The 13,013-nt window shown below is 48.9% G+C and overlaps 1 protein-coding gene across 1 annotated transcript in view; it reads left to right on the top strand.

Moving 5' to 3' along the window:
* The first annotated feature begins 2,506 nt into the window (after positions 1–2,506).
* PPP5C (protein phosphatase 5 catalytic subunit) overlaps positions 2,507–13,013 on the top strand; it is a 35,512-nt gene continuing 25,005 nt past the window's right edge. Inside the window, 3 exon segments of the mRNA XM_081922131.1 lie at positions 2,507–2,815; positions 2,817–2,994; positions 10,676–10,917. Coding sequence (XP_081778257.1) covers positions 2,522–2,815; positions 2,817–2,994; positions 10,676–10,917 — 714 coding nt within the window. The 5' untranslated portion in view covers positions 2,507–2,521.

The following is a 13,013-nucleotide window of genomic DNA, read 5'->3' as shown; positions in this document are numbered from 1 at the left end:
GGATCCCATGCAGAAAGAGCTTTTAAGCTCTCTGCCTCGTGTTTGTGTGATTGCAGCCGGCAAGCATGTAAAGCTGTGATTGTGCAAATTAAAGTTGCAAGTTGATCATATGTGCAATTTGCAAGGGAAGGAAAATGGATTTTATATGGTACGGACTAACAGGAATACAGCCAAGCTTTATGTTCTACAAAATGGGAACCCGTCATTCTCCCCCCCCCCCAAATAATTTTTACTTATTTTCCAAATTATTACAAATCAAACAAAATTGTTGTTGTTGTTGTTTAGTCGTGTCCGACTCTTCATGACCCCATGGACCAGAACATTCCTTCCACTGTCTCCTGCAGTTTGGTCAGACTCATGCTAGTAGCTTCGAGAACACTGTCCAGCCATCTCCTCCTCTGTCATCCCCTTCTTCTTGTGCCCTCCATCTTTCCCAACATCAGGGTCTTTTCCAGGGAGTCTTCTCTTCTCATGAGGTGGCCAAAGTCTTGGAGCCTCAGCTTCAGGATCTGTCCTTCCAGTGAGCACTCAGGGCTGATTTCCTTCAGAATGGAGAGGTTTGATCTTCTTGAGGTCCATGGGACTCTCAAGAGTCGCCACCAGAACCATAATTCAAAAGCATCAATTCTTCGACGATCAGCCTTCTTGATGGTCCAGCTCTCACTTCCATACATCACTACTGGGAAAACCATAGCTTTAACTTTACGGACCTTTGTTGGCAAGGTGATGTCTCTGCTTTTTAAGATGCTCTCTAGGTTTGTCATTGCTTTTCTCCCAGGAAGCAGGCGTCTTTTAATTTCGTGACTGCTGTCACCATCTGCAGTGATCATGGAGCCCAAGAAAGTAAAATCTCTCACCGCCTCCTTTTCTTCCCCTTCTATTTGCTAGGAGGTGACGGGACCAGTGGCCACGATCTTCGTTTTTTTGATGCTGAGCTTCAGACCATATTCTGCCCTCTCCTCTTTCACCCTCATTAAAAGGTTCTTTAATTCCTCCTCACTTTCTGCCATCAAGGTTGTGTCATCTGCATATCTGAGGTTGTTGATATTTCTTCCGGCAACCTTAATTCCTGTTTGGGATTACTTTAATACAATTTCTTAAAATCAGGTTTCCCGCTTCTGTTGCAGACATGTCAATCATTTCCTCCCATAGCCGCATCATCTCTTACTGAATGTCCAGTTGATTCTTCACTTGTCGTTAGTCCATTCTTGCAGCTGACCACATCTCTCTGCCCTTACAAACAGCAGAACCGGTCATTCTCCATCCTGGATAAGGCTGCCTACACTACCGTTTGTTAATGGAGCTGGGAATTGTAGTTTCCAGGATTCTTTGGGGGAGGCCATGTGCTTTATATATTTGGGGTGTATGCACAGCTGTGGAGAACTCAGAAAGGTTCCTCGCTGTTTTACCCCTTTGCAACCTTAAGAAGGGTCAGAAGAACCTTCACAGAAACCTGAGCAGGAAATAAATGTATGTGTCACACAGCACATAGTTCAACAACGGAATGAACTCGTGAAGGCCACCAACTTGGACAAACAGTGGAGGTGACGTTCTTACTACATTTTAATCACATTGTGTTGCTTTACTGTTATTATAGCAATATACTTAATATATATTAGATATCTATTGTTGTTGTTTAGTTTCTTAGTCATGTCCGACTCTTCGTGACCCCCCTGGACCGGAGCACTCCAGGCACTCCTGTCTTCCACTGCCTCCCGCAGTTTGGTCAAACTCATGCTGGTAACTTCGAGAACACTGTCCCGCCATCTCGTCCTCTGTCGTCCCCTTCTCCTTGTGCCCTCCATCTTTCCCAACATCAGAGTCTTTTCCAGGCAGTCTTCTCTTCTCATGAGGCGGCCAAAGTCTTGGAGCCTCAGCTTCAGGATCTGTCCTTCCAGTGAGCACTCATGGCTGGTTTCCTTCAGAATGGAGAGGTTTGATCTTCTTGCAGTCCATGGGACTCTCAAGAGTCTCCTCCAGCACCAGAATTCAAAAGCATCCATTCTTCTGCGATCAGCCTTCTTGATGGTCCAGCTCTCACTTCCATACATCACTACTGAGAAAAATATCTATATGTTATATAGATATCTTTATCTTTATAATATATAGATATTGATATCGAATATGTTAATAGATATATGCCTAATAGATATTAATATATTGTATTAAAAATGATCTGAATATATTGCTATAACAATAAAGCAACACAATACATATTTTGTACGCTGCTGTGGAATCCTTTAGGACGAAGGTTTTCTCCAATAAAAAAACAGCGTCCGATTTATGATTTCGATTCCCCCGCATGCATTTGCACTGATCCTCCCCCTCCGCTGTGTTCCAACACAAGTGACGCGCTCAGAGGACGACAGGCCGTCCCCTGCCAGCTGCAAATAGGCACGGACCAATGAGATTCCAGCTCGCTCTCGAAGCCGGCCTATCCTAACAAAGCAACCAATCGTGGCTCTCCGGGCACCGCCGCAGCCAATCGCGTAACACCTCCTTCTTAGGCTGCCGGCCTATCATGGCGCTGGCTCCGCCTCCATTCGTCCTGGAGGACGCTCTAGGCCGGGGTCTGAGGCAGGAATCCCCTCCGCTCCCCTCTCTGTGGTCGGGCGCGTCGCTCGGCGCGAGAGAAGGGAAACCACCAGGATTCCTCCCAGCTTCGGTTCTGCGCATGGGCGCCAAGCCTTTTCCTCCGCACGTCAGTCAAGTGACGTCCCCGCCGGCTCCGCCCCCCGCTCCGCGCTCTTTTCCCGCTAGGTGCCTGTTTGCGACCGCCGCGCTTGACGGCTGGTGGGCTCTCTCTCCCCCTCCTCCCTTTGCCCGCTGGTTGTCAGGGCGGCTCGCTTTACGGCCCGGCGGCGATGGCGGAGGGAGAGCGGGCGGAGAACGGCGGCGGCGGCGGGAGCTCCGGGCGGCCGCCTCAGGAGGGCGAGCCGGGGGCGCTGGAGCGGGCCGAGGCCCTCAAGACGCAGGCCAACGACTTCTTCAAAGGTAGCGGCCGGCAGGGAGGAGGAGCCGTGAGGGGAAGGGGGCGGGGCACCTAGAGGGAGGAGCCAGGAGGAAATGGGCGGAGTCAGGAGGGGAGGAGCCGTGGAAAGGGGGCGGGGTTTGCCAGAGGGGAGGAGCTAATGAGGGGCATCTGAGTGAAGAGGTGGCCAGTGGGAGGGCTGGGCTGCTTGTGGGGAGGGGGCTTTTTGATTAGAGTTAGGGGGTCCCAATGTGGGGAAATCAAACCATTCTGAAGGAAATCAGCCCTGAGTGCTCACTGGAAGGACAGATCCTGAAGCTGAGGCTCCAAGACTTTGGCCACCTCATGAGAAGAGAAGACTCCCTGGAAAAGACCCTGGTGTTGGGAAAGATAGAGGGCACAAGGAGAAGGGGATGACGGAGGAGGAGATGGCTGGACAGTGTTCTTGAAGCTACCAGCATGAGTTTGACCATACTGCAGGAGGCAGTGGAAGACAGGAGTGCCTGGGATGCTCTGGACCAGGGGGTCACGAAGAGTCGGACATGACTAAACGACTAAACAACAACAATGTGGGGAAAGAGATGGGGGTGGAGTGAGGGAGGGGCCTCCTGTGCCACCCATGGGGGCTTTTTGCATGAGAGAGGACTAATGAGGAGGAGCATTAATAATAATAATAATAAATTATCTGTTTAGTGCATTAATTTCCTGCCTTCTCCAAAGAGCTCAAAGTAATCTGCATGGCTCCTCCCCTTCACCCTCCCTCACTTTCCGTTGAACCCCCACAACAACAACAACTCTGTGAGGTAGGTCAGGATGAGAGGCTGCCGCTGGCCCCCAAGGTCATACCCAGTGAGCTTCCTGACCAAATGGGGATTTGAACCCTGGTCCTAGTCCAGAGCTCATAATCTGAGTGCCTCCGCTCTGAAGGAGTGTCTCCACCTCCATCGTTCTGCCCGGACACTGAGGTCCAGCGCCGAGGGCCTTCTGGCCGTTCCCTCATTGCGAGAAGTGAGGTTACAGGGAAGCAGGCAGAGGGCCTTCTCGGTAGTGGCACCCGCCCTGTGGAAAGCCCTCCCACCAGATATCAAAGAGAACAACTACCAGACTTTTAGAAGACATCTGAAGGCAGCCCTGTTTAGGGAAGTTTTTAATGTTTGGATTACAGTATTTTAATATATTGTTAGAAGCTGCCCAGAGTGGTTGCAGAAGCCCAGCCAGATGGGCGGGGTATAAATAATAAATTATTATTATTATTATTATTAAATGTTGAAGATAAAAAAGAGGACACATTTGCCGACTTCCGCTTTTAACCATGGAACGCTGTGATGACTCTTATTTTACGCACCTGTGAAAAAGAAGACGTGTCCTGGAAAAGGAGGACATATGGCAACCCTACCACTGGCTCCATTTGATGAAGGAGGAGGTTTCGAGGAAGATGCTCCCTTGGGATGTGTGTGGCGAGGGGGGCTCAGTCAGTGAGGGAGGAAGTATGAAATTTGTCCTGGGCTGGTTGTCTGCGAGATGGAGCTCATGGGGTAGAGGGCATAGAATCATAGTATTGGGAAGGATCCCAAAGGTCTTGCAGCTCAACCCCTTTGGCTGAGCGGCGAATTCGGCTGCAACAGCATCCCCCTGATAGGAAGCCAGACAGCTCCTGCCTTAGAAACTTGCAGTAAAAAGGAGTCTGTCACCTTCTGAAGTACATTATTCTGCTGTGGAATAAGCTCCTGCTGTCAAAAGGCTCTTTCCAGTCTTCAATTGGAGTCAACCATGTTTGTAATTGGAACCCAGTGGATTTTGCAGCAAAGCGAAGGACTTAATTTTGGCTTGGAAGGAAGAAGAGTCCTCTTGGGGCAGAGCGACTTATGGGAACACAGGTCTGCCGACAGTGGCTTCCTTGGATGGTTTTTTTTAGGGATGTTGGTGGGTTATCTGTGGTTCCATGGGGGAGAAGAAGGGACCATGTCATATTGGAGAAACATGTGCAGAGGTATGGGCTTCACATGGGGAATTAAAAGGTGAGATGTGTTGGACAGCTGGGCAGCCACCACTTCCCTTGCTTCCCGCAAGGGAACAAATACAGTGGTGCCCCGCAAGACGAATGCCTCGCAAGACGGAAAACCCGCTAGACGAAAGGGTTTTCCGTTTTGGAGGCGCTTCGCAAAACGAATTTCCCTATGGGGTTTTTCGCAAGACGAAAAAATCTTGCGAGTTCCCGCGGGGTTTTTTCGCTTTCCCTCCCCTTTTCCTAAGCCGCTTAACAGCTGATCCGCTGATAAGCCGCTTAACAGCTGATCGCTAAAAGCCGCTAGACCGCTGTAGCGCTAAGCTGTCAATGGGCTTGCTTCGCAAGATGAAAAAACTGCTAGACGAAGAGAATCGCGGAACGGATTCTTTTCGTCTTGCGAGGCACCACTGTAACTCTCTGTGACTTGAACGTGTGAAATTACCCATACTGGGGTTCTTGATGTCTCCTGGGTAGGAAAAACGCCAGGCAAATTACAGGTTAATGGTCTTCCTTCCTCCCTGTTACATTAAAGCTATTAATTGCAAGCAAGTAGACTTTCTACTTTCCATCCCATGACACACAGTCTGTCCACTAGAATGATCTATTCAGGGGTGGGAAGCATTGTGATCAATTTGCAGGATTAGCATTCAAAGGGATCCTAATCTCTGGAGGTGGCAGCAGATTTGCAGAGTTTTTGCATTGCTGAACAGCAGGCTGGATCCACAGCACCCAGTGAGGAAGTAGATGGCCTTGTTGAAGAGGTTTTCTCCCCAATAACTTTCTTATTAGGAGGGTTGAATCTAAGACGAATGGGGAAATTCTGGCTGAGTAAGTGGTGGAGGTGTGCTGTTTAGGAGAGTGTAAAGGAGTGACCCAGATTATTAGAGCAAGTGTGATAGCTCAGGTGTAGAACATCTGCTTGGCATGCAGAAGGTGCCAGGTTAAATCCAGGTGAGTCTGGGAATGTCTCCTGCCTGAAATCCTGGATTGCCATTGCCAACCAAGACTGGGCTACATAGACCAATGATCTGACTTGGTCCATCTTCCCATTTTGGGATATGGCAGAATGGGGTTTCCTTCAAGTAGGCCTCTATCAGCTCTTGTTCTTAAGCCTCCAACACCTTCCTTGACACCAGGCTCTTAAGATGGATTTGGGAGGCTTTTCTGCCTTCCCGCAGCCATGATGCTTAACCTTTCGTTGTGCCCTCGGGTCACATGATGACCAACTCTGTAATTAAACAATCCAGGCCTCTTGGACTCTGTTGCATTTGGTAGAACCTCTGCCAACTTTCAGAACATGGTTCTCCTTTAATCCCCTGTGATGTTGGCTCATGCCCTGAAACGAGGTTTTTATAGCCTCGTAATTCTGGCGTCTACGGATCCATGGAGACAAGTGAGGGCAGCTTCACATATATGGAAATGTGCACATTTCTCTCTATTTTCTGGAGTAATTCTGTCTCTTTATATTTTGTCAAATAAGCTGCGGTAACTTGCCCCACATTCACATGTTTGGTTATTTCAGTTCAGCAGAGCCGTAATGCACTCTTGGTTTCTGTCCTCACTGGCACTGCATACACAAAACGCATATCTTGTAATTTGTTGGGGGAAGTTTGATTGTGTTGTCAGTCTAGCGTTATTTCTACCCAAGTTCTAACTTTAAATCCTTAAGGCAAATCAGAGTCTTTGCTTCTTGCTAAAATATCTGTTAAAGGTTTACAGGAACCTTTCCATTTTGTCACTCTTTATCACCCTGATTCTGGCTACAGAAAGTTGTTTAATGGCACAGTCCTGTCTACTCAGAAGTAAACCGCATTGGCAGTGTTAGAAATTAGCTGGGCTCTAGGTTCATTTTGTGGCTTTCATGGGTCTATTTGTGACCACATGGAGATTTCTGGACGGCATCTTGGCTACCTCCATCTGGCTGGTCTCTCCAGCATTCTTAAGCAAGTAAGCAGAAGAGCTTATTTAAAGAGGAGTATTATTGTCAATGAGAATGTCCTCTCCTAGCTGCCCCAAGAGACAGGAGTCATTTCCTTCCATAATTTCATTGGGCCTCCAAGGTCTGTTTAACAGCTCCTTCCTATGCATGCGCCCAGTGGGACTTGCTCCTAGGTATTCGTGTGCATGGTTAAAAAAGATTCTAAAGGTAAAATAAGCTCTGGGGACAGTATTGGGTCCTGGTTGCCTTTGCAATGGAGAGAGCAATAGAAAAGGCTGTCCCCCCTACGTTGAGACCTGTTTGAGGAAGGGGAACCAGCGCCCCTCTGTATGGAGAGCCCAGCTGAAGACCTTTCCAGGCTGTAAGCGGAAAAGCAAAGCAAGGAGATGCTTTTAACTAGCGCGTTTTGGGCACAGGAAGTTGGTACGCTGCTTGCTGTGCTGTCCAAAGCTCTGCATCTGTTGGCATTTTACAGCTCACCAGGTTTGTGGCTTAGAGATGGTGGATCAGTCTCATCAGCCTTTCTGTCTGGAGGGGGCCTGAGGACGGTTGTTCAGCCTTAGAGGGCGCTGATGACCCGGATCCGTTGCAGTCTGGCTTCAGGCCCAGTTATGAGACAGATGAAGGCTTACTTTGCCAGCAGATGACTTTACACCTGAGAGTGGGCCAGGAGGATGGAGTGAGGAGTGCTGCTCTGTTAGTTTTCCTGAACCTCAGCTCCTTTTGATACCACTAGCATTGGTATCAGCCTGGATTGTCTGTCGGGGCTAGACTTCGGAGGCTCTTTGGTGGTTTTGCTCCTTCCTGGACAGGCATGCCCAGATGATAATAATAATAATAATAATAATAATAATAATAATAATAATAATAATAATAATAATTTATTATTTGTACCCTGCCCATCTGGTTGGGTTTCCCCAGCCACTCTGGGCGGCTTCCAACAAAGATAAAAGATACACTGAAATGTCACATATTAAAAACTTCCCTGAACAGGGCTGCCTTCAGATGTCTTCTGAATGTCAGGTAGATGTTTATCGCTTTGACATCTGCTGCGAGGGCGTTCCACAGGGCAGGCGCCACTACCGAGAAGGCCCTCTGCCTGGTTCCCTGTAACTTGGCCTCTCGCAGTGAGGGAACCGCCAGAAGGCCCTCGGAGCTGGACCTCAGTGTCCGGGCAGAACGATGGGGGAGGAGACGCTCCTTCAGATATACTGGACCGAGGCCGTTTAGGGCTTTAAAGGTCAGCACCAACACTTTGAATTGTGCTCGGAAACGTATGGTGAGGGAGAGCTCTTGCTCTTTGCCCCTTAGCTTACGGGGTTCCAGGGGGTCTGTATTGTCCCCCATGCTCTAACATCTACATGGAACCAGAGAGGGGAGTCATCCAAAGGTTTGGGCTTCCATTTCACCAGCGTGCCGATAACATGCAGCTATGCCTTTCTTGTCCATCTCTGATCGGGTTGTGGGAACCTTAAAACCATGTCTGGGGGCTGCTTTGAGATGGGCGAGGGCAAAGAAACTGAGGTTACATTCATGCAAGAGGGAGGGGCTGCAGCTGTGGAGGTTTATAGTGAAGCTGAATGGGGGGAACGCTCCCCCAAAAGACCCACCCACCTCTGCACTTTGGGAGTAGCCAACAGTCCATCTTACCAGCATCGCAGTGTGGGGAGGGAAAGTCTGTGGGGTGGACATAATAGGAACAGCGGAAACACATGATGAATGGAGCACCTGTGGATCTGCATTTGTGTTTCTGATTCTTAGGCAATAAGGAACAGGGTTGTTGTTGTTGTTCATAGGTGCCTCGGGGCTTGTGTAGGAAAGGGAGCAGCTGCACAGACATGTGTCTGCTTACCATACAGCTATCATCTTGGTCTAAACCAGCTTCCACCAACCTGATACTCCCATCTGGAGGCCAGCAGCTTGGGGGAAGCTGGTCTAAGCTATTAACGTATCATCTAGAGGTGACCTTGGGTCATGTTCACGCTGAGGTCAATGTCTTTCGCTGGCCAAGAAGGTAACACCAGAAGGGAGCTAAAATGTGGATTCTTCTTTATAGAAGAATCATAGAATTGGAAGGAACCGTCTAGTCTAGTCTAACCCCCTGTGATGCAAAAATCTTTTGCCCAATGTGGGGCTCAAACCCACAGCCCTGAGAGTCTCAGGCTCTACTGACTGAGCTATATGCCACATCTCTGCAGATCTCATCACAAATATGGGGATGCCGCAGGGGTGTGTGTTGAGCCCACGTTTATACACGCTGTATACAGCTGACTGTGCCCCCAAATACCCCAGTAATAAGATCATTAAGTTCGCAAATGATACAACGGTGGTTGGTTTAATTACAGCTGGAGAGGGGGAGACGGCCTATAGGGAGGAAGTTGAGCAGTTGGGGGAGTGGTGCAGGGGAAAAAACTTACTGCTTAACTTAAAGAAAACAAAAGAGATCATTGTGGATTTTAGGAAATGTAAATTGAATATTCAGCCACTTATTATTGAGGGGAAGTGCGTGGAACAGGTCTCAGTGTTTCGTTTTCTGGGAATGGAGCTGAGAGACGACCTAACCTGGGGAGAGAACAGCAAAGACCTGGTGAAGAGAGCACAGCAGAGGTTATATTTTCTGAGAATCCTCCAGAAAAACAGTCTCTCAAAGGACCTGTTGATGGCATTCTACCATTGCACTGTGGAGAGCGTACTACTTATGGTCTGTGTGTGTGGTTTGGGAGCTGCACGGCCAGGGAAAAAACAATGCTATCCAGGGTTGTAAAGACTGCAGAGAGAATAATTGGGTGCACTCTTCCCACCTTAGATCAAATCTATGCTGCCAGGTGCCATAAGAAAGCAGCAGAGATAGCACATGATAGTGCGCACCCCGGAAATGATCTCTTTCAGCTTCTGCCTTCTGGAAGAAGGTATAGGGTAATAAAGGCCAGGACTAGCCGCCTGAAAAACAGTTTCTACGTTAATGCAATTCTGGTTCTAAACGCAGCATAAGGGGTCTCTGTAGTATAGTGTATTTTAAAATGGGGTTTTAGAGTTTTTAGGGGTTTTTGAATGTTTTATGTAGTTTTTATGTAGTTTTATGTAGTTTTTCAATTTCATTGTTCCGCAAGGGACAATGACAATAAATATATTGTATCGTATCGTATGCACTGTGTGCCTTTCTGCTTGAACATTTAGGTGAATTGCACCGGAGTTAGGCCCCCCTTCCCAGGGTGCCTCTTCCTGTCATGGAGGAATGTTGCTTCCTCTTGACAGAAGAGAGGAGAACTCTGGGATATCCCGACCTGCTTTTCCCCAGTCTCTTTGTCCTCTTCATGCCAACTCTGATGACTTTAAAAGCAGTTTAGACATACTCATGCAAAGCAAAGCAGGGTCCGGTACGGTTGAGATCCCTGCGTTGCAGGGGGTTAGACTAGATGACCCTCAAGGTCCCTTTCAGCTCTCTGATTTTGTGCATAGCCCACTCCTGCGTGTAAACGGCACAGGTGAGCCTTCCACGGATTAGCTTCTCACACCTCGCCTTCCTTCTCTTCCTTGTGTGAATAACAGTTTTGCTTTGTTGCTTTGTTGTGCATTTTTGTGCTTTTATATTTTAAACCGCCCTGTCATGGCAGTATTGGAAATTTAATGAAATAATAAAAGCTTGGCATCTGTTTAGTTGCACCTCCGGCCTCCGTAGCCAAAGGGGTGCTTCTGGCAGCATGCAATGGCTCCCTAATAACAGCCGTTTCCTGCCTGTCCCCCCCTCTTCTCCCAGCAAAGGACTATGAGAACGCCGTGAAGTATTACACCCAGGCCATTGAACTGAACCCCACCAACGCCATCTACTATGGCAACCGGAGCCTGGCCTACTTGCGGACGGAATGCTACGGCTACGCCCTGGCCGATGCCACCAAGTCCATCGAGCTGGACAAGAAGTACATCAAGGGCTATTACAGGCGGGCCACCAGCAACATGGCCCTGGGCAAGTTCAAGGCTGCCTTGCGGGACTATGAGACGGTAAGCAGGGTGGCGGCTTTCTCCTCTTGAGCATCTAGGGTTGGCGCAGTGGCGGGGGGGGGTGTTGCTTCACACTGGGCTAAGATTGCGAAGCCAGTGTCAGCTTTGAATAATTCCTCAGAAGTCCACAAATCTTGGCTCGGCTTTCTAGCCAGCCATTATTTGTGGACAATGCCAGACCATCACCACCACGACCCTCTTCCTCTCCCCAGTCCCACTACTCAGACAGAAGACTTGTGGGAGGCGTGTGGCCTTCTCTCATTCGCACGAGAGTGTGGCAAAGTAACAAAGGAACCTCTTTTGAGCAGCGTAGCAGATTCCTGATGTTCCATGTTCTCCAAGCTCCAGGACAGAGTTAGAGAAGACACATGTCCAAACACACACACACAAACACAAACACAAACACACACACACACCCCTACCTTAATTTCGGATGGCATTACAGTGGTGCCTTGCAAGACGAAAATAATCCGTTCTGTGAGTCTCTTCGTCTAGCGGTTTTTTCGTCTTGTGAAGCAACCCTATTAGCGGCTTAGCGGATTAGCGCTATTAGCGGCTTAGCGGCTATTAAAGGCTTAGCGGCTTAGCGGCTAAAAGGCTATTAGCAGCTTAGAGGCTTAGAAAGGGGGGGCGGAGCGAAAAAAATCGCAAGACTCGCAAAACGAGGGAAATTCGTCTTGCGAAGCGCATCGCAAAACGGAAAACCCTTTCGTCTAGCGGGTTTTTTGTCTTGCGAGGCACCACTGTATTGTTCTGGGCAAGATGGGGAAGGGTGATTGCGATTGGCCACCCAGCAATTGGCTTTGTGGAGCTCTGACAATAAAAGGTAAAAGACCCCTGGACAGTTATGTTCAGTTAGAGGCGACTATGTGGTTGCGGCGCTCATCTCACTTTCAGGCCAAGGGAGCCAGCATTTGTCCACAAATAGCTTTCTGGGTCGTGTGGCCAGCAGGACTAAACCGCTTCTGGTGCAACGGAACATCGTGATGGAAGCCAGAGCGCATGGAAACGCTGTTTACCTTCCTGCTGCAGCAGTACCTATTTATCTACTTGCATTGGCATGCTTTCAAACTGCTAGGTTGGCAAGAGCTGGGACAGAGCAATGGGGGCTCATCCCATTGCGGGGATTCGAACCACCGACTTTCTAATCGGAAAGCCCAAGAGGCTCAGTGGTTTAGACCACAGCGCCACCCGTGCCCCCAGCCTTGACAGTGATCAGAGACGAAAGGATTATCAGGTTAAGGACAGAATATGCAGGGGTTTTGGGGTGGGGAATGCTCTGTCAATTTATCAGAGGTGTTAAGAGTGGGGAGGGGCAAAACCCCGAGGTAAATGTAGATGGCTTCCAGTTTCAGCAGAGTGATATAAGCCCACCCTATCTAGTAGCTTGGGGGACGCAGACTTGCCGATCAGAGGGTCGGCGGTTCAAATCCCCGTGACAGGGTGAGCTCCCGTTGCTCGGTCCCTGCTCCTGCCAACCTAGCAGTTCGAAAGCACGTCAAAGTGCAAGTAGATAAATAGGTATCGCTCCGGCGGGAAGGTAAATGGCGTTTCCGTGCACTGCTCAGGTTCGCCAGAAGCGGCTTAGTCATGCTGGCCACATGACCCGGAAGCTGTACGCCGGCTCCCTCGGCCAATAAAGCAAGATGAGCGCCCCAACCCCAGAGTCGGCCACGACTGGACCTAATGGCCAGGGGTCCCTTTACCTTTACCTTTATCCAGTAGCTCAGTGGCTCAGGAATGTTCATGAGCATTCTATTTGCTCAGAAGTTTTTAAGAGTGTGTGGCAGACAAGGCCTGTGGACAAGGGGTGCTGCGTGTTGTTGGTTGGAAAGGTTTCGGCAAGAAATGGAGCAGATGCGGCAAAAAATGGATACAGCTCCATGTGCCAACATAGTACGTGTGAGGACATTGTAGGTTTTTTGTGATGGAGAGCAAAAAGAGGAGAGAAACATGTCAAAGTAGCTTGTTTACTACCGGACTTCATAGGCCACATTTCAGGACGGTTTACAATATCTTGTAAATGCACAGTAATAACTGTAAAACAGCATAATAAGATTGTTATCCGCTTGAAACCGCATTTTGAGAAATTGGTG

The sequence above is a fragment of the Podarcis melisellensis genome (genome assembly GCF_964234715.1).
Source record: "Podarcis melisellensis genome assembly, chromosome: 8".
Taxonomy (NCBI): Eukaryota; Metazoa; Chordata; class Lepidosauria; order Squamata; family Lacertidae; genus Podarcis; species Podarcis melisellensis.
Note: the sequence above shows the minus strand (reverse complement) of the source record. Positions and strands in the feature narration are given on the sequence as shown.